At 40.8% G+C, this 20,544-nt stretch overlaps 1 protein-coding gene across 1 annotated transcript in view; it reads left to right on the forward strand.

Annotated features, from left to right (window-relative positions):
• The first annotated feature begins 8,048 nt into the window (after positions 1-8,048).
• Positions 8,049-20,544, forward strand: part of DTWD2 (DTW domain containing 2) — a 74,189-nt gene continuing 61,693 nt past the window's right edge. Inside the window, exon 1 of the mRNA XM_055550309.1 lies at positions 8,049-8,395. Within this exon, the coding sequence (XP_055406284.1) occupies positions 8,178-8,395 (218 nt within the window). The 5' untranslated portion in view covers positions 8,049-8,177. The remainder of the gene's footprint in view (positions 8,396-20,544) is intronic.

Raw genomic sequence — 20,544 nt, forward strand, 5'->3', positions numbered from 1 at the left:
TAAGGTGAACAGATTCTTATTGAACTTATGTAAATAACTATATTACCAAAAAATAAGGATACTCCTTGAGAGTTTCTGAATTCTGGAGGGATCAAGAAGAAAAAGGTAAATGTTTCAATTCTGCTTACAAAGGTATAATTTACCAAATTTTTATAAAACTTCCTTGTATCTGGAAAACAAAAGGTTTAAAAATTAGTCATATTTTAGTCTGCCTTGCCAAGTGGCACAGTGGCAAAGACTCTACCTGCTAATGCAGGAGACACATGAGATGTGGGTTTATTCCCTGGGTCAGGAAGATCCCCTGGAGTAGTAAATGGCAACCCACTCCAGTATTCTTGTCTGAAAAATCCTGTGGACAGAGGAGCCTGGCAGGCTACAGTCCATAGAGTTGCAAATAGTTGGCCACGACTGAACACGAGTATATTTTAGACAAAAAGTCATAAAAACTGTAACCATATTCATTAGTTCATTCAATCCCATATAATTAATTCTTGTTCTTTGAGATCAGTTTTTCCACTAGTTCTGTTGTCCTTGCCTGATAATTGAGAGTGACAGGGACAGTGATAATTCCAAGAAGTTTGTAAGGTTTTTGTTAAGGCTTATATGATTTGCCCAGTGAACTGGGTATCTTGATCACTGGAGATTGAAGAAAACCCCAAGAGGAAAACACATTTTTTAAAACTGTCTCTTTGCCAATATCAGGGCATCAGCCTTGTGGTAAGGGAAGGCCTTGACCTATGGGGAAAACATACATATATTGATAACAAGAACATATTTATAAACCATATTAAGTGGAAGTTGAATGAAGTTCAGTTTTAGGTGTTCCAAGGGTCCAGAGAAAGGAGGTCTGAGGTCCCAGGGTTATGGACCTGACCTGCCAGACATTGCTGGTACTGTTTTGCAGTTTTATTCATATTTTTTTAAAAAATGATTTTTGTAAGTTATCACACACTATTTATACAACTTTATCACTATTATTTATTAATTTTTTTTGAGGGGGGCCCACTGAACAGCATGCAGGATCTTAGTTCCTCAACCAGAGACTGAACTTGTGCCCCCTGCAGTGGAAGTGCAGTCTTAACCACCGGACTCCAGGGAAGTCCCTGTTTTTGCAGTTTGACAGAAATCTTCCCACCAATGTCTATTTACAATTTGAGTCATATTAAGCGAATTGTGAGTGAGGAATGCAAGAAAAAGGAAAATGAGGTTCGCCAGGGAGCTGGGAAAAATTGCTTCTATCAGCAGTCACATTCACAACTGGGTATTGTTTTTGCTTTGGCTCCATCCCTTCATTCTTTCTGGAGTTATTTCTCCACTGATCTCCAGTAGCATATTGGGCACCTACTGACCTGGGGAGTTCCTCTTTCAGTATCCTATCATTTTGCCTTTTCATACTGCTCATGGGGTTCTCAAGGCAAGAATACTGAAGTGGTTTGCCATTCCCTTCTCCAGTGGATCACATTCTGTCAGACCTCTCCACCATGACCCGCCTGTCTTGGGTGGCCCCACAGGGCATGGCTTAGTTTCATTGAGTTAGACAAGGCTGTGGTCCGTGTGATTGGCAGAAAGTGAAGAGGAACTAAAAAGCCTCTTGATGAAAGTGAAAGAGAGTGAAAAAGTTGGCTTAAAGCTCAACATTTAGAAAATTAAGTTCATGGCATCTGGTCCCATCACTTCATGGGAAATAGATGGGGAAACAGTGGAAACAGTGTCAGACTTTATTTTTTGGGGCTCCAAAATCACTGCAGATGGTGATTGCAGCCATGAAATTAAAAGACGCTTACTCTTTGGAAGGAAAGTTATGACCAACCTAGATAGCATATTCAAAAGCAGAGACATTACTTTGCCAACAAAGGTCCATCTAGTCAAGGCTACGGTTTTTCCAGTGGTCATGTATGGATGTGAGAGTGGTCATGTATGGACTGTGAAGAAAGCTGAGCACCGGAGATGATGCTTTTGAACTGTGGTGTTGGAGAAGACTCTTGAGAGTCCTTTGGACTTCAAGGAGATCCAACCAGTCCATCGTAAAGGAGATCAGTCCTGGGCGTTCTTTGGAAGGAACGATGCTAAAGCTGAAACTCCAGTACTTTGGCCACCTCATGTGAAGAGTTGACTCATTGGAAAAGACTCTGATGCTGGCAGGGATTGGGGGCAGGAGGAGAAGGGGATGACAGAGGATGAGATGGCTAGATGTCATCACCAACTCGATGGACGTGTTTCAGTGAACTCCGGGAGTTAGTGATGAACAGGGAGGCCTGGCGTGCTGTGATTCATGGGGTCACAAAGAGTAGGACACGACTGAGCTGAACTGGGAAAAAATAACGGGCTGTCTTGGGTTTCCCATAACGGAACACTTTTTTTTTTTTTTTTTTAATAGCTGTTGCTTACCCATCTTACTTTCTCTGATTCAGCAGCAGACCATTGCTATGGTCGAAGGATATTAATATGACAAAAGTCTGGCAATAAGCAGTCAATTTTTTTTTTCCAGAAGCAGAATTGAATTCATTCACATGTGTCAAAATCTACACAGATTCTGGTATTCATGCCTCTGAGTGACAATCAGGTTGTTTCCCTGATATTGGGGTTCAGTCCCTTTAGTATGAGCCTCAGTTTTGATGACAGACAACACTTCATGTCAGAACACATACAACTTCCAGGAATTTCACATAATTTTTGGAACACTTGTAATTCATATCTCTATGGACACAATATAAAGAAGGCTTAATGTGACTTTTTATTTGACAACCCTTCCCATGTAATTTAACATATCAAGTATACCTAATTCGGAGAAGGCAATGGTACCCCACTCCAGTACTCTTGCCTGGAAAATCCCATGGACGAAGGAGCCTGGTGGGCTGCAGTCCATAGGGTCGCTAAGAGTCGGACCCGACTGAGCAACTTCACTTTCATGCATTGGAGAAGGAAATGGCAACCCACTCCAGTGTTCTTGCCTGGAGAATCCCAGGGACGGGGATCCTGGTGCGCGGCTGTCTATAGGGTCGCACAGAGTCGGACACGACTGAAGCAATTCAGCAGCAGCAGCATACCTAATTAGCTTAATTTCTCTTTTTATAAGGAGAGAGAACACATTTTTGAGATATTTCATGGGCCTTTAAATATTTCATATTCCAAAGTTAAAGTCAAAAAGACTTCATTTGGAATTTGATTTTTGGGAAAGTGAAACTCATTCGTTTGTGTCTGACTCTTTGCAACTCCATGGACTGTAGCCCACCAAGTTCCTCTGTCCATGGAATTCTCCATCCAAGAATACTGGACTGGGTCATCATTTGTTTCTCCAGGGGATCTTCCTAACCCAGGGATTGCACCTATGTTTTCTGCATTGCAGGCAAATTCTTTACCATCTGAGTCACTGGGGAAGTTTGTCAAAATATCAAAAATGTCTTAAAATGTTTGCTCAAATAGGTCTCTGTGAAACAATGCTCAGTTATCCATTTAACCAAAATAAGAATAGGCAAATTTAGATTTATTATTAAAAATTTTTTAAATAGTTTCTAAGGCAGAGTCCATTTCATTGCTTACCATTCAGGTTGGCAAAGGAACTTCCTTTTAGGGGGACTACCAGCTTTTGGGGAGGGGGAAATTTCCTCCTCTACTCCTCTTGAGTTCTTGTGGCTGGGCTAATGATAAATTTGACACAGAATAATTAACAGGAGAAAAAGGAACAAACTTTAATTCATTTGCATGGAGGTTCCACAGAAATGGACCTTTAAAAGTGGCAAAAGCAGGCAGTTTTTAAATTTTTTTTTTTTTTTTGATAAAGAAACAATGTATCTGTGAGGAATTGACTGGAGAAAGAAAACTTAGATTTTAGGTGTCCAATTAGTAAGGAATCTAAATAGAATTTGAGCTTGGGCTATTATATTAAGGAAGTAATAAGGTTTGTTTACATAGACTTCTAGGCCTGAATTCTCAGTCTTCGTTGAGAAGTATGTTATGCTACCCACTCCAGTATTCTGGCCTGGAGAATTCCATGGATTATACGGTCCATGGGGTCACAAAGAGTCAGACATGACTGAGAGACTTTGGTAATTTGTTACAGCAGCAATAGAAAACAAATACAGTAAGGAATGTTTTATTTTTACATACTTTTACCTTTCCACATGGGGAGTGTACCTTTCACATGAGAGGTACATATTCTGCTTTCAGGGGGACAGAAGGAAGGGTGAGGGTGTCCCTCTTGCACTGGCCATGCCTTAAGTAACTGAAGTTCACTTCAAAATAATTGGTATGCCATTGAGGCACACTTTTGGGTGGTCTGCTGTGGGCCCCCACAAACCTTAAAACGTTTAGTAAATGTAACAGTTTGTTTCCCCTACAAGTCAACATGGGTGACCTCTAGAAGCTGGGAACAGCTCTCAGCTGATATTCAGCCAGAGAATGATAACCACTAAGAACTGAATTTTGCCAATAAGCCGAATGATAAGCAAGGTAACAGATTCTGCCTTAAAGCCTCCAAAGGAATGCTGCCTGCCACTACTGACATTTTGCCTGTGAGATCGTGTCAGATTTCTGACATAAAAAACTACAAGTAAATAAATACATATTGAGCCACTAAGCCAGGCTTCCCTCATAGCTCAGTTGGTAAAGAATCTGCCTGCAATTAAGGAGACCCCCAGTTCGATTCCTGGATCGGGAAGATCTGCTGGAGAAGGGATAGGCTACCCACTCCAATATTCTTGGGCTTCCCTTGTAGCTTAGCTGGTAAAGAATCTGCCTGCAATGTGGGAGACCTGGGTTTGATTCCTGAGTTTGGAAGATCCCCTGGAGAAGGGAAAAGCTACCCACTCCAGTATTCTGGCCTGGAGAATTCCATGGATTATACGGTCCATGGGGTCACAAAGAGTCAGACATGACTGAGAGACTTTGGTAATTTGTTACAGCAGCAATAGAAAACAAATACAGTAGGGAATGTTTTATTTTTACATCATTTAAAAAATATTTTTTGTTTATTTGGCTGTGCCAAGTCTTAGTTGGAGAAGGAAATGGCAACCCACTCCAGGGTTCTTGCCTGGAGAATCCCAGGGATGGGGGAGCCTGGTGGGCTGCCGTCTCTGGGGTCGCACAGAGTCAGACACGACTGAAGTGACTTAGCAGCAGCAGCAGTCTTAGTTGGGGCACGTGGGATCTTCTATTTTATGTCTTGGTTTGCAGGAGCTTTTAGCTGTGGCCTATGAACTCTTAGTTGTGGCATGTGAGGTCTAGTTCCCTGACCAAAGATCGAACCTAGGCTGTCTGCACTGGGAGCGCAGTCTTAGCCACTATACCTCCAGGGAAATTCCATTGTCTTTGCCTCATTTAAATAAAAGTTTATCCAACTGTTGCTGCTGTCGTGTAGCTGCTAAGGTGTGTCCCATTCTTTTCGACACAAAGGACTATAGCCAGCCAGGCTCATCCTTCCAGGGGATTTTCCAGGCAAGACTACTGGAGTGGGTTGCCATTTCTTTTTCTAGGGGCTCCTCCCGACCCAAGGATCAAACCCATGTCTCCTGTATTAGCAGGTGGATTCTTTACTGCTGAGCCACCAGGGAAGCCCTGTTTATCCAATACTGAATCCTTATTCTGCTGGGCTTCCAGGATGTTTACTGTTAGACATTATTGAGGCCCTTTTTCATACCAGTGGCACTCAAGGTCCCAAGGGTGTCAAGGATCTTACCATGAGCCAAAATGCCCAGGAGGCCCCCTTGGACCTTCTGTAATCATTTGCTATCAATGAAACCCGTAGTCCCTGGTTCTTGGTCACATGTAACTTGGTGGCAGCCGTAGAGTCTTCACAAGGCTGGGCAATTTGGAATCTAGGGTTCATCTCCTCTAGGCATCCAGGATGTCATCCCCTCATTCCTCCCCTCTGGGTGTGGTATCATAACCTGGGAGCGCTGGGGGTTAGGAATGGGATTTTGGTAACCCGTGTCCCCTTCTCAGGGAAATCTTCCCTCTAACAGTCTAACGATCTTTGCTTTTAACCCAAGGACACATCCATCTCATCCCTCGCACACAGGTACGCACACATCAGGCCTGATACTGAGGTTGTCTCTAATCTGTTTTAACTTCTCAGACTCCCTTGAAACAAAGAGCACAATGATCTGGTTACTAGGAGTTGGGAGATAAATAAAATATAAATTAACATCTTAGATTATTTTGTTAACACTGATGCATTGTTAAGTTGGTTTTATCTCTTAAAGGAACTTTTGCTTACCTTCCCAGCGCCTTGGTATTTCTCAGAGGTTTGGTGACTGGTGGTTTTTATTTTGGTATTGAAGTCTGTCCCAAGCTGGTAAACTCACATAAAATAGCAGCTGGCAGGGTGTGTGATACATTTTTTGCAGGCTTCTTAAGGTCAGGGTTCATAAACTGGCCATTGGGTGAATTTCTTGCTTTTCAGGGGGTAAAAATGACTCTCTTTTCACTCAACTCTGGCTCTATCCCACCTGCATGGGAGTTTTCTTTGATTCAGGTCAACCTCTAGGAGAATGAACTATAGAGAAGCAAGGATGGAGCAGGGGCCCACTTAAATGTGTTTATGGTTATAGTCTAGGCAAGAGATGACACAGGCTTGAATCAGGGCAGAGGTAGTAGAAATAAATGGTTGGATTTTGAATTCTTTGATGGGTACAACCAATGATCTCATGTTGGGTGTTAAAAGAGAAAACCAAATATAAATAGACTTGTTAGAACTTAACCTCCTTCACATAATTCATAGTTGGGAGTCTGGAGGGACCTTAAATGACTTGCCAGAACATTTCACATCTTGAGACTGGAGATCAGAGTTTAAGGGTTGTCACAGGAGACTTTTAGTAGTTACAGAATTGGTTCTCCAATCTAAATTGCATCCTTATTTCTTTGTTTTCTGATTCACCTCCTTTTGTATAGTCTCTAGGATTTCATTATCTCCCAACTCCAACTGGCATTAAGTTCCAGTTTTTTCTCCCATCCCACATTCATCACCAGACAGGTTTTTCAGCTTTTTTCTATCCTCCCTTCGAGTACTCCAAAATAAATGACAGGTACTATTTTCAGGGGAAAAGAACGCAGGAAAGTTGAAAACAATAGCCCTGTATTCTATATACAAGCTTGATTTTAAGATGACTAAAAATGTCATAGTGAGACCAACATTTTAAGAAATACAGTACTGTTCTATTACTATCAGTGATAAATCTACTTTGTTTTATATTTACTCTTTCGTAGCTCAAGAATCAAGATAATTGTCATTACAAAACTTAATTCATATGACTGTAAAAACTTGTTTAAAACGTTGAATGCTGGAAGAAGTAACAAAGTATTAATAAGTGAGAAGAATCAGCACCCATATAAGGCAAGTAGTCTCTTTTCTAAAGTGAAGTTAATGTTAGTTTTAAAAAAAACTGCGGGCTATATTGCTGTTTTTCAGAGGTGTAAAACCTTAGGCAAAGTAGTTATCTTTCTGTGGCTTTTCTGTCCTCTCCATGAAATCTCAGCTCTCTTATTGCCTCTTGAGCTTAGGGTCCTCGGACAAGGCAAAAAAAAAAAAAAGAGAGAGAAAAGAAAGGAAAAAAACCTCATTTAAATAAATATTTAGTGTCTAGCGTAAAATGCATGTTTGCTATTGGAAATACCAAGTACAAGTCACAGGGCACAGGTTCCTGACCTTCGAGAGTAGGAAATCCTCTGAAGCAGACCAGCAGTGACTCCTATTTACAGTCGGTGCATACTTTCCCATGCTGGCCTGAAACTATCAAGTACGTCAGCGGCTGCGACTGTGCGCACTCACCCAGCTACTAATAATTCTTAAACTGCCATCCTAAGGCGGAATATGCAGACTTCCACTTTACTTTCACTTTTGAAGGGGTTAAAAATAAGGAAAGTACAACTTTGCCACCTGAGATGTTTTCAGAAGAGATTCCTTTACTTGCCCCAGAGACACTCCCCTAACTTCAGTAGCTCCTCAGGACAACCCACACTTTCCTTCCGGGTTCTAGCTGAACTGTTTTACTGGGCACAAACCAATGGGATCATTCCTTCTCCGCGGCGGGGCGGGGTCTTCCGCCTGGGCTTCGGAGACCCGCCCTCCGTACGTGGCGTGCTTGCGTAGCGCCGTGCGGCGCGGGACGGTTTCTTCAGCCTGTGGCGCCCCCCGGCGGTTAGCGGTGAAGCGATGTGAGGGCCGGCCCTGAGCGCCTGCCATGGAGCAGCACCAAGAGACGCGAACACCCGGGGACCCCGTCGCGTGGCTGCCTGGGACCTTGAGGTCTCAGACGCCCGAGGAGGAGGAGCCGCGGGTGGGCGGGTCAGCGCCAGCGGCCTCCGTCTTGGAGGCGGAGGCGTATGGGGCCAGTGCGGACGGGCTGTGGGAACTGCCAGTGGAGCCGGCGGAGCGGAGGCCCGAGTGCAGCCACTGCAGGTGACCGCCGGGCGGGGGCAAGGGCGGGGACTGAGGCCGGCGGCGGACTTGGGGGGCGGGGCGAGGGTGGGGGGAGGGGGCGCGTTGCAGCGCCCCCTGCCGGGGAGGCGGCTGCTGTGACTGAGGACCAGGGGAGCGTTGTCTCCTTCATCTCTGCACTTGGAGCAGCAGGGTCCACTGGTTGAGGTTGAAATCACTGTGAAATAGCCACAGCTCTTTCAGTAAGAAGCCTTTTCTCCAGGTTCAGGATTACTTACCCTTAATTCATGCAAGACACTAACGGGTCATGGAATGAGCGGATAGAAGCTCCGCTGTCAAGAAACAAGTGTCTGATGGAGGAAGGAAGGCGTAATAACACTTTTATGTTTATGTGACATAGCCATCTCACGGTCAAAACAAAACAAAAGCATAAAACGGATTAGAGGCGAGAGACAATCAAGGTGGCTATTACAGTAGTTGAGATTGGATTCCGAATTCTGAATTCACTTAGAGATATATATTGAGCACCTGCTGTGTGTCAGACACTGTGCTAGGTTTCTGGTAACCTGCTGCTGCTGCTGCTGCTAAGTCGCTTCAGTCGTGTCCGACTCTGTGCGACCCCATAGACAGCAGCCTACCAGGCTCCCCCGTCCCTGGGATTCTCCAGGCAAGAACACTGGAGTGGGTTGCCATTTCCTTCTCCAATGCATGAAAGTGAAAAGTGAAAGGGAAGTCGCTCAGTCGTGTCCAACTCTTAGCGACTCCATGGACTGCAGCCTACCAGGCTCCTCCGTCCATGGGATTTTCCAGACAAGAGTACTGGAGTGGGGTGCCATTGCCTTCTCTGGTAACCTAGGCCTGGAAAATGAAGGAGAGAAGTAGGATGCTGTAATAGAAAATAGCAGGATGGTGTCAGGAAAGATTTCTGAAAAAACTGGAGCCTATTACACAGAGTGAAGTAAGCCAGAAAGAAAAACACCAATACAGTATACTAACGCATATATATGGAATTTAGAAAGATGGCAACAATAACCCTGTATAAGAGACAGCAAAAGAGACACTGATGTATAGAACAGTCTTTTGGACTCTGTGGGAGAGGGAGAGGGTGGGATGATTTGGGAGAATGGCATTGAAACATGTATAATATCATATATGAAACGAGTCGCCAGTCCAGGTTTGATGCATGATACTGGATGCTTGGGGCTGGTGCACTGGGACGACCCAGAGGGATGGTATGGGGAGGGAGGAGGGTTCAGGATGGGGAACACATGTATACCTGTGGTGGATTCATTTTGATATATGGCAAAACCAATACAATATTGTAAAGTTAAAAAATAAAAATAAAACAGCAAAAAAAAGAAAAAAGTGACACTGATGAAGCACACACAAAAAAAGAAAGATAAGAATTATTCAACCAAGAGAAAAGTGTTTCAAGAAGGGGAGCAGAAGGACAGAATGGTTGCTTTTCTTTACCATTTGACCTTTACCCAGGGCTGAATCAAAAGTCCTCAGAGTCAGAATCTTGAGTGTAAGCGTCTTTTTATATTTTCTGACTGTATATGTTTAGTAGATATTCCGTAGACCTTTGACAAAGGTGAGTAGTTTGTATCTAGAAGAGACTGTTTGGAATAGAGGGTATGTGAATACAATTTATTTAAATAAGTTGTCTAAAGTTGTTCGATGATAACACTTAAAAATGTGGCAAAGAGGTCTACTAGAACGCTGAAAGAAAAATGTTTCAAATATAAATCCAGAGCTAAATTATGCTAGCTTTATCATATAGCTTTTAGTTTACTCAGAACTGCTAGTTGAAATAGTTTAAAAATTAGTCTTCTGTGGTTAGCAAAATTTTATAATGTTTCTGATCGGTTTCTTCTTGCCCCATTATAGGCTTTGTGTTTTAAAGCACTTTTAGATTGATAACAAACTTGAGAGGAAGGTACAGAGATTTCCCTTATGGCCTCTGTCCCCTCCATCCCCCCACCACATGCATAGCTTCTCAGTTATCAACATCCCCTACCAGAGTGGTACGTTTGTTACAATTGATGGACTCGAGTGACACATCATTATCACTTAAAAGTCCATAGTTTAGATTAGGGTTCACTCTTGGCGTTGTACATACTTGAAGTTTGGACAAATTTGTAATAACATTTATCTGCTATTATAGTTTCATGCAGAGTGTTTTCGCTGCCTTTTCTCTGCCTTTTCATTCCTCTCTACCCTCTAACCTGATCTACTGTTTAAAAAATGTACTGGATTTTAGCTTGTTTTCAGTTTTATTTAGTTAATATTTGAGAATTGTAATTCACTCTGACATTTCTGTGTTTTGCTTTTTCTGGTGACATTTTCTACCTTTTAAAGACTCTTCTTCCCTTGACATGTTACGCATTTTGTTTTAATTGGTTAGGATACAGTTCTAGAAATAGAATATTTAGGTGTTACCAATAAAATATAATTTATAGCTCTTTATATTTTATTTCATTAGGCTGTTAGAGTCTCAACTAGTTGCCTGAGTGAACTTCTTTACTGTTATGCTTATAATAGTTTTTAAAATTGAAATGCATTTTTAGGTTTGAGTGATCAGTACGTCACAATTATTTTGCCCTTTTTTAATACTTAAAACACTATTCATTTAAATACATTACTATAATTGTCACTGCCTAAAGAGTTCTAGGGAGAAGGCAATGGCACCCCACTCCAGTACTCTTGCCTGGAAAATCCCATGGACGGAGGAGCCTGGTAGGGTGCAGTCCATGGGGTTGCGAAGGGTTGGACACGACTGAGCGACTTCACTTTCACTTTTTACTTTCATGCATTGGAGAAGGAAATGGCAACCCACTCCAGTGTTCTTACCTGGAGAATCCCAGGGACGGGGGAGCCTGGTGGGCTGCCATCTATGGGGTCGCACCGAGTCGGACACGACTGAAACGACTTAGCAGCAGCAACAGCAAAGAGTTCTAGAGATTGGTTTTGTTCGGGAAGTGTAGACTCAATTTAAATTCTCAGCAGAATCTTGCTCATTAGAAATAGAGCATATCTTAAATGTTGGGGCCAGTGTGAGGAAAGCAGGAGAGACTCCATCTTGAGGCCTGTCATCCGTCTTAAGGATAGGATGTAAACTGGGCCTGAACTCTGCCCAAGAGTGAGGAAACCGTTGCTAATGGAAACCAGGTCTCCTGGAGACTTCCTCCCTAAAGATGGCAAATGGAGATTGTAGTTGAGGTCAGGCTGCCCCTGTTAGATTAACCAAGGAGACATCCCCCCTTGATGTATAACCATTGTCCCCCTTCCCCCTTAACTTTAATTGTTTGTTCTCCTAGCCCCTACTTGTTAAAAAACTCAGTCATATACAACAAAGAGGTTGCTAACATGTAACCAGTCATTTGGGGGTGGGGTATAAAAATGGGCCTCTCAGAAACATCAGGGTCCTTGTTGGGAACTGATTCCTCTTGGACCCGCTGGCATAATAAGCTGTACTCCACTGTCTTGAGCGTCTTCTGAGGTGTGTTTTGCGACTCTGGATTCCATAACAAAATATGAATGAAATATCCTTCAAAAGATCCATACTAGTTTGGTATTGCAGGTTACAAATTTTATAAAAAGTATGTCCTTGTTAAAAGGAACAGCATGTACAGGAGTACACTGTATCTGTACAGTGTATTTGGAGAGCTTGGCAGAAAGGAAGGAGAAGTGAGGCTGCAGAGGTTGATGGTGGTTCTGTTGGGAAGGGCCAAATAAGCTGTGTTAGGAAGTTAGAATTCCTGGTGGACTGAAGTCCATGGGGTTGCAGAGAGTCGGACATGATTGAGCGTCTAACCACTTTCACTTTTCTAATCTTCCTCTTTGGCTTAGCAGATAAAGAACCTGCCTGCAATCCAGGAGATATGAGTTGGATCCCTGGGTCACGAAGATCTGTTGGAGAAGGAAATGGCAGCCCATTCCAGTATTCTTGCCTGAAAAATCCCATGGACAGAGGAACTTGGTAGACTATAGTCCATGGGGTTGAAAAGAGTCGGACGTGACTGAGGGACTAAGCAGCAGCAGGAAGTTTGAGCCTAAAGCACTAGAGCCCGACAAAATAGCCACTGAAGTTTTTTTGTTTTGAATGGAGGTGTCAATTTGACTTCTGTGGGTGGCTTTTAGCTATCATAATTTATACTCTGTTTTATTAAGAAAAATGCAAACTGAATAGTGATACAGTGGTAAAGGCTTGCCTGGGAAGAGTTAGAGCCTCATTATAGTAAAGATGCCAAACATCTTAATTATATTTTTATGTCTTCTGTGGATATTACTGCCTGAGGACAAGAGTTGGAAATCACTTGCAAATCATTGGTCATAAAAATAAGTACAGAGAATTTTTTAATGTGTCTGAGGGAGGAAGACAGTAGGGACAACATATACATAAACTGACACAGATAGGCCCTGAGACATAATTTTTCTCTCTCCAGTGCTTTTTTTCTTTCAAAAGTACAAAGTTGTAAGGATTGTGTGAAACCACATCAATAAAAATAGCACCCATTTATTAGATACTGGTCATTAGCAGGTTATCCACTGAGATGAGGTGTTTTATATTTGTTATTTTATTTATGTCCCATAACAGCCTTCTGGAGTTGATGATATCATTAGCTTTTAAAGGATGAAAAGGTGGAGGTAACAATCAGGTAGCAGAGCAGGGTCTCTGGCTCCAGTCCGCTTGGCTCCCAAGCTCCTGCAAGGGCTTGACTCTGCTGTACGCTCCACGCTTGCTGAAGAAGCCTTTTTCTTTTGATTGTGGAGTGGATGTAGTCACTAGTTGAAGTGGAGCTATTAAATCTGCAGGAGTAGCTCTGTTTTCATACTTTTTAAGCTGAAGTATGTTTCAGTTCAGTCGCTTATTCATGTCTGACCCTTTGCAACCCCATGGACTGCAGCACCGCAGGCTTCCCTGTCCATTACCAGTTCCGGAAGCTTGCTCATGTCCATGATGATGCCATCCAAACATCTCATTCTCTGTCGTCCCCTTCTTCTCCTGCCTTCAGTCTTTCCCAGCTTCAGGGTCTTTTCCAGTGAGTCAGTTCTTCGCATCAGGTGGCCAAAGTATTAGAGTTTCAGCTTTAGCATCAGTCCTGCCAATGAATATTTAGGACTGATCTCCTTTAGGATTGACTGGCTTGATCTCCTGGCAGTCCAAGTGACTCTCAAGAGTCTTCTCCAGCACCACAGTTCAAAAGCATCAATTCTTTGGTGCTCAGCTTTCTTTATGGTCCAACTCTCACAGAAAAGAAAATTAGATTCCAAGTGAATTAGAGATACCAAGGGAACATTTCATGCAAAGATGGGCACAATAAAGGACAGAAACGGTATGGACCTAACAGAAGCAGAAGATGTGAAGAAGAGGTGGCAAGAATGAACAGAGGAACTATACAAAAAAAATCTTTATGATCCAGATAATCACAATGGTGTGATCACTCACCTAGAGCCAGACATCCTGGAATGCGGTCAAATGGGCCTTAGGAAGCATCACTATGAACAAAGCTAGTGGAAGTGATGGAATTCCACTTGAGCTATTTCAAATCCTAAAAGGTGATGCTGTGAAAGTGCTGCACTCAATATGCCAGCAAATTTGGGAAACTCAGCAGTGGCCACAGGACTGGAAAAGGTCAGTTTTCATTCCAGTCCCAAAGAAAGGCAGTGCCAATGAATGTTCAAACTACGGCACAACTGCACTCATCTCACAGGCTAGCAAAATTATGCTCAAAATTCTCCAAACTAGGATTCAACAGTATGTGAACTGAGAACTTCCAGATATTCAAACTGATTTTAGAAAAGGCAGAGGAACCAGAGAGATCAAATTGCCAACATCTGATGGATCATCAGAAAAGCAAAAGAGTTCCAGAAAAACATCTACTTCTGCTTTATTGACTACACCAAAGCCTTTGACTGTGTGGATCACAACAAACTGGAAAATTCTGAAAGAGATGAGAATACCAGACCACCTGACCTGCCTCCTGAGAAGTCCGTATGCAGGTCAAGAAGCAGCAGTTGGAACTGGACATGGAATAATGGACTGGTTCCAAATTGGGAACGGAGTATGTCAAGGCTGTATATTGTCACTCTGCTTTTTTAAGTTATGTACGCAGAGTACATCCTGCAAAATGCTGGGCTTGGATGAAGCACAAGATGGAATTGATATTTGCTGGGACAAATATCAATAAACTCATATATGCAGATGACACCATCCTTATGGCAGAAAGAGAAGAACTTAAGAGCCTCTTGATGAAAGTGAAAGAGTAGAGTAAAAAAGCTGGCTTAAAACTCAGCATTCAAAAAACTAAGATCATGGCATCTGGTGCCATCGCTTCATGGCAAATAGATGGGGAAACAATGGAAACAGTGATAGACTTTCCTTTCTTGGGCTCCAAAATCACTGCAGATTGTGACTATGGCCATGAAATTAAAAGACGCTTGCTCCTTGGAAGAAAAGCTATGACCAACCTAGGCACCATATTAAAAAGCAGAGATATTACTTGGCTGATAAAGCTAAGTATTGTCAAAGCTATGGTTTTTCCAGTAGTCATGAAGAAGTATGTTTACTTCAAGCTTAGTAACAGGATGCCTGAGCATTAGTATTTTCTAGCTCCTTTTTTGGGATTCCCAGGTGGTACTAGTGGTAAAGGGCCCACCTGCCAATGCAGGAGACATAAGAGACATGGGTTCGATCTCTGGGTTGGGATGATTCTTTGGAGAAGGGCATGGCAACCCATTCCAGTATTCTTTCCTGGAGAATCTCAGGGACAGAGGAGACTGGTAGGCTACAGTCCATAGGGTCTCAGAGAGTCAGTCATGCACAACTGAAGTGACTTAGCATGCACACAGCTCCTTTTTTATGTAAATTGAGATACATTTGGTCAGTGTACAATATTATGTAAGTTTAAGGTATACAGCCTGTTGATTTGATGCATTTATATATTCAGTATGATTATCCCTGGTACTGGTTATACGGCCTGTTGATTTGATGCATTTATATATTCAGTATGATTATCCCTGGTACTGGTTAGCTATTGTCACCTAATTATCATTTCCTTTTCTGTGCTGAGAAGTTTTAAGATGTAGTCTGTTAGCAAGTTTGAAGTATGTAATATAGTATTGTTGACTGTATCACAGTGCTGTGCATTAGATCTCCAGCATTTATTCATCTTCTGCTTCCAAGTTTGTATCCTTTAATAACATCTTGTTTCCTTATTCCATGTCTTAACCTATTCTGTATTCTTTAGGCTTGAATATTCAGGAGAAAAAGGTGATGGGAATGAAAACATGAGAAAGTGAAGCAGGGAAGACTGTAGGTGTTTAAGAAGAACACAGGGGCCACAAGCTGGCAGCCCACAGATGTTTTGTTTAAAATTATATTTTTACCAGTTTGAAATTAGTTGCTAATAGTTAAAAATGAGGATGTTTTATATCACAATCCAGATTTCTGATTTCTGTAAGAATGGGGAGATCTAGCAGCTTTGGGGCCACCATCCTGAGTATTGGTTATGCCTTTAGATTGGGTATGATCTGTCCAGGTCATCCTTGCTCCCAGTCCATCCTGCTTCATTCATCTCTGATTAACTGGCTGCCCTTCATAGATACTTGCTTTTTCATCTGGGTCTCATGTACGTCATTGTGGTCTAGTCTGCCTGAGCAGACCAGTAAATCAGCCTGCACGTTTTATAGGTAAAAGTAAAAAATGGTAATTCCCAAAGCAATTACTTTATAATAATTGAGATTGTTGAGTTGGTATTGACACTTAGAGATCTGTTTGGGTAAATTTAAAATAAGCTAGATTATTGATGATAATTTTTAGGATAAAAATTTAGATAGTCTTCAAATTTAATTCCTTGTGCATATCAAAAGTATCATATTCTTAAGACACTAAGTTAATTTGTTCTTTCTTGTTAATCTAGAAAATCTGTTTATTCTTTGAAGTAGTTTATTCCTAAGATATGTGGGACGCTAACTGATTTACAAATTACTATGCAAGCTAATCATATGTTCAAAGTTGAGCAAAAATGATATATCTCAAGAGGGAGTTTTTTTCTTAATCTTAATTAAGTCTCCAAAGATGAGTGACCAATTAAAAAAAACCACATCAGAGCTTTCTAAATGTTTGATTTATTTTCCACAAGAAAAACAAGAATGTTATCATTTCCCTCTGATAGATGTTTTCTTCAAAGAACATCAAAGCACATTAATTTTTTAACTATGTTTATATTTGTCCCGAATTAAAAATTTATAGTTCTGTTAGTGCTTATGTACTGAGAGAATATATTCTGAGATAGTCTAGTATAACATTTGGTTTTTTCATTTATTTTTAAAAATATGTAATGTACTTTAATTTTTTCCAGTTTTATTGAGATATAACTGACATACAGCACTGTATAAGTTTAAATACAGCATAATGATTTGACTTACATATACCATGAAATGATTATTCTGATAAATTTGTAGTACATATGTCATCTTATATAGATTAAAAAAATTAAAAAAATTTTTTTCCTTATGATGAGAACTCTTTAAGTTTTGTTTTATTTATTTATTAATTTATTTATGCTATGCTGAGGCTTATGGAATCTCAGTTCCCCGACCAGGAATTGAATATGGGCCATAGCAGTTTAAGTTTAACTAAGTTTAGACAGCATATTAAAAAGCAGAGGCATTACTTTGCCAACAAAGGTCCGTCTAGTCAGGGCTATGGTTTTTCCAGTAGTCATGTATGGATGTGAGAGTTAGACTATAAAGAAAGCTGAGCACTGAAGAATTGATGCTTTTGAACTGTGGTGTTGGAGAAGACTCTTGAGAGTCCCTTGGACTGCAAGAAGATCCAACCAGTCCATTCTAAAGGAGATCAGTCCTGGGCATTCATTGGAAGTACTGATGTGGAAGCTGAAACTCCAATACTTTGGCCACCTCATGTGAAGAGTTGATTCATTGGAAGAGACCCTGATGCTGGGAGGGACTGGGGGCAGGAGGAGAAGGGGACGACAGAGGATGAGATGGTTGGATGGTATCACCGACACAATGGACATGGGTTTGGGTGGACTCTGAGAGTTGGTGATGGACAGGGAGGCCTGGCGTACTGCAGTTCATGGGGTCGCAAAAAGTCGGACATGACTGAGCAACCAAACTGAACTGAACTGAAATTTACAAAGAACCAGAACCAGAACAATTAAGTAGAATCCAGAGTTTCTGTACTAGATGGTCTAAAAATGTCCAGTTTTCAACCAGAGCTTACTGAACATGCAAAGTAACAGGAAGGTGTGACTCACATACAGGGAGAACAATAGAAAGTAGGAACTGTCTTTGAATGGATCAAGATTTCGGATTTAGTAGAAAAATACTTCAAAGTATTTGAAGTACTCTTATAGTAGATACAAAGAACTAAAGGAAAAAATACGGTGACCATGATGCAACAGAGATTCTCAATAGAGGGATAGAAATTATTTTTAGAAGTCTGTGCAAATTGTCAGTGTAGGTTTGTCATTTGTAACAAATGTGCCACTCTTATTGGGGATGATGTTAACGGGGAGGCTATGCATGTGTTGGGGCAAGCGGTGTATAGAAAAGCTCTGTACATTCTTGTCAGTTTTTCTGTGCATCTAAAGCTGCTCTAGAAAATGTCTTAAAGATGTGTATGATTTATTTGTCCATGTAAATGTGTTACTTGGCAGCTCAGTTTTACAAAATTGTGTTAATATGTATGTAACAAATTTATCCTTTTAACCTTTTATAAATGCATAATTCAGTGGCATTAAATACATTCATAATGTTGTATAACCATCACTGCTTATCTCTACCCAAAACTTTTTATCATCCCCAGTATAAAATCTGTACCTGTTAAATAATATTTTCTCATCCTCTTCTCCCCCAGGCCTTGCTAACCTCTATTCTATTAATACTGTTTCTGAGAATTACCTACACTAGATCCTTTGTATAATCATACAATATTTGTTTTCTGACATTTCACTAAGAATAGTGCTTTCAGGTTCCATCAAAATTTCATTTTTATGACTGAATTGTATGTATGCATGCATCATGCAGAGTTGCTTTGGTTGTGTCCAACTCTTTGCGGCCGTATGGACTGTAGCCCACTAGGCTCCTGTGTCCATGGGATTTCCCAGGCAAGAATACTGGAGTGGGTTGCCATGACCTCCTCTGGGGCATCTTCCCGACCCAAGCTTCGAACCTGACTCTCTTACGTCTCCTGGATTGGCAGGCGGGTTCTTTACCACTAGTGCCACTTGGGAAACCCTGAATTGTATGTATATGCCATTTTAATTTATCTGTTATCCATTCTTTAGTTGATGGATACTTGTGTTTCTTTTTGGCTACTGTGAATAGTGTTACTGTGAACATTGGTATACAAATATCAAATCTAGTTTCTGCTTTTCATTCTTTTGGATATATTTCTAGGAGTGGAATTGCTGGCTCTTATGGTAGTTTTTTGTGTTTGACTTTTTGAGGAATTGCCAAACTGTTTTCCATAGCAGTTTCAACTATTTTACATTTCTATCAGCAATGCACTTTCAACAATATTGAAGGTACAGAGTTACCTGAGTAATTAACAAACAAAGCATATATATCACGCTTAATATACTTGAAATTGAATCTTTAATGCAAACCCTCAAAGGGAAGAAATCACTAAACAAAAAATGCAGCAGTTACCATTGCTTTAGCAAAACATAGATTCTTTTTTTATGTATTTATTGAGGTCTAGTTGACATATAACCTTATATTAATTTCAGGTGTACTACAGCATAATGATTTGATATTTATATACAATGCAAAATGATACCCCAATAGGTCTAGTTAACATCTGTCACCTTAATATAGTTACAGAAGAATTTTTTCTCTTGTGATGAGAACTTTTGACTCTACTCTCTTCAGTTCAGTTCAGTTCAGTTGCTCAGTCATGTCCTACTCTTCATGATCCAGGGACTGCAGCACGCCAGGCCTCTCTGTCCATCACCAACTCCTGGAGTTTACCTAAACTCATGTACATTGAGTTGGTGATGCCATCCAACCATCTCATCCTCTGTCGTCTCCTTCTCCTCCCACCATCAATCTTTCCCAGCATCAGGGTCTCTTCCAATGAGTCAGTTCTTCACATCAGGTGGTCTACTCTCTTAGCAACTTTCAAATATGCAGTTTATTTTATCACTGAAAGTTTGTACCTTTTGACCCTCTTTATCCATTTTTATGACTCTCCTTGATAAATAATGAATTCTTTGGAAGGAGAATCTAATGTAGTGTAAGATGTAAAAATTTTACAGTGGCGATGGCGACTCATTCTTATTTTCTTTTGGAGTATAAGAGTTGGAATTTGGCTACTGATTGGTTTAATTTTAAGTTAAAAATAATTTTAGACTTAAAGGTTGTAACAATAGTACAGAGAATTCCCGTATACCTTTTTTATTGATAGTTTCCCTGCTTTGGTTTTGTTTTTGTTTCTCTTGCCTGAGGAGACGTACCCCCCAAAAATATATAGTGCTAAGATCAATGTCAAAGCATACAGGCTATGTTTTCTTGTAGGGTTTTTATGATTTCAGATTTTACATTTAAGCCTTTAAATGTAAATTTAAGGGTTTGAATTTGAATTCATTTCTGTATATAGTGTGAGGAAGTAATTCAGTTTGATTCTTTTGCATGTATCCAGGTTTCTCAGTACCATTACCGAAGAGGCTGTCTTTGCCCATCTGTATATTATTGCCTTCTTATCATAGACTAACATATAAATGTTGGTTTATTTCTGGGCTCTCTATCCTGTTCCATTGATGTGTGTCTGTTTTTGTCCTGGTACCATACAATTTTGATGACTGTAGCTTTGTAGTGTACTTTGAAATCAGGGAGCACGATACCGCCAGGATTTTTTTTTTTCCCTCAAGATTGTTTGATTTTCAGAGTCTTTTGTGGTGCTTTACAAATTTTAGTATTATTTGTTCTAGTTCTGTGAAAAATATGATAGTATTTTGATAGGGATTGCATTAAATCTGTAAATTACCTTGGGTTGTATGGTCATTTTAACAGTACTGATTCTTCCAATCTGTAGTATATTTTTCCATTTGTTTGTGTCATCTTCAGTTTCTTTCATCAGTGGCCTCTAGTTTTCAGTGTATGGATCTTTCACTTCCTTGGTTAGATTTATTCCTTGG

This window comes from Bubalus kerabau, chromosome 1 (genome assembly GCF_029407905.1).
Source record: "Bubalus kerabau isolate K-KA32 ecotype Philippines breed swamp buffalo chromosome 1, PCC_UOA_SB_1v2, whole genome shotgun sequence".
In the NCBI taxonomy this organism is placed as follows: Eukaryota; Metazoa; Chordata; class Mammalia; order Artiodactyla; family Bovidae; genus Bubalus; species Bubalus kerabau.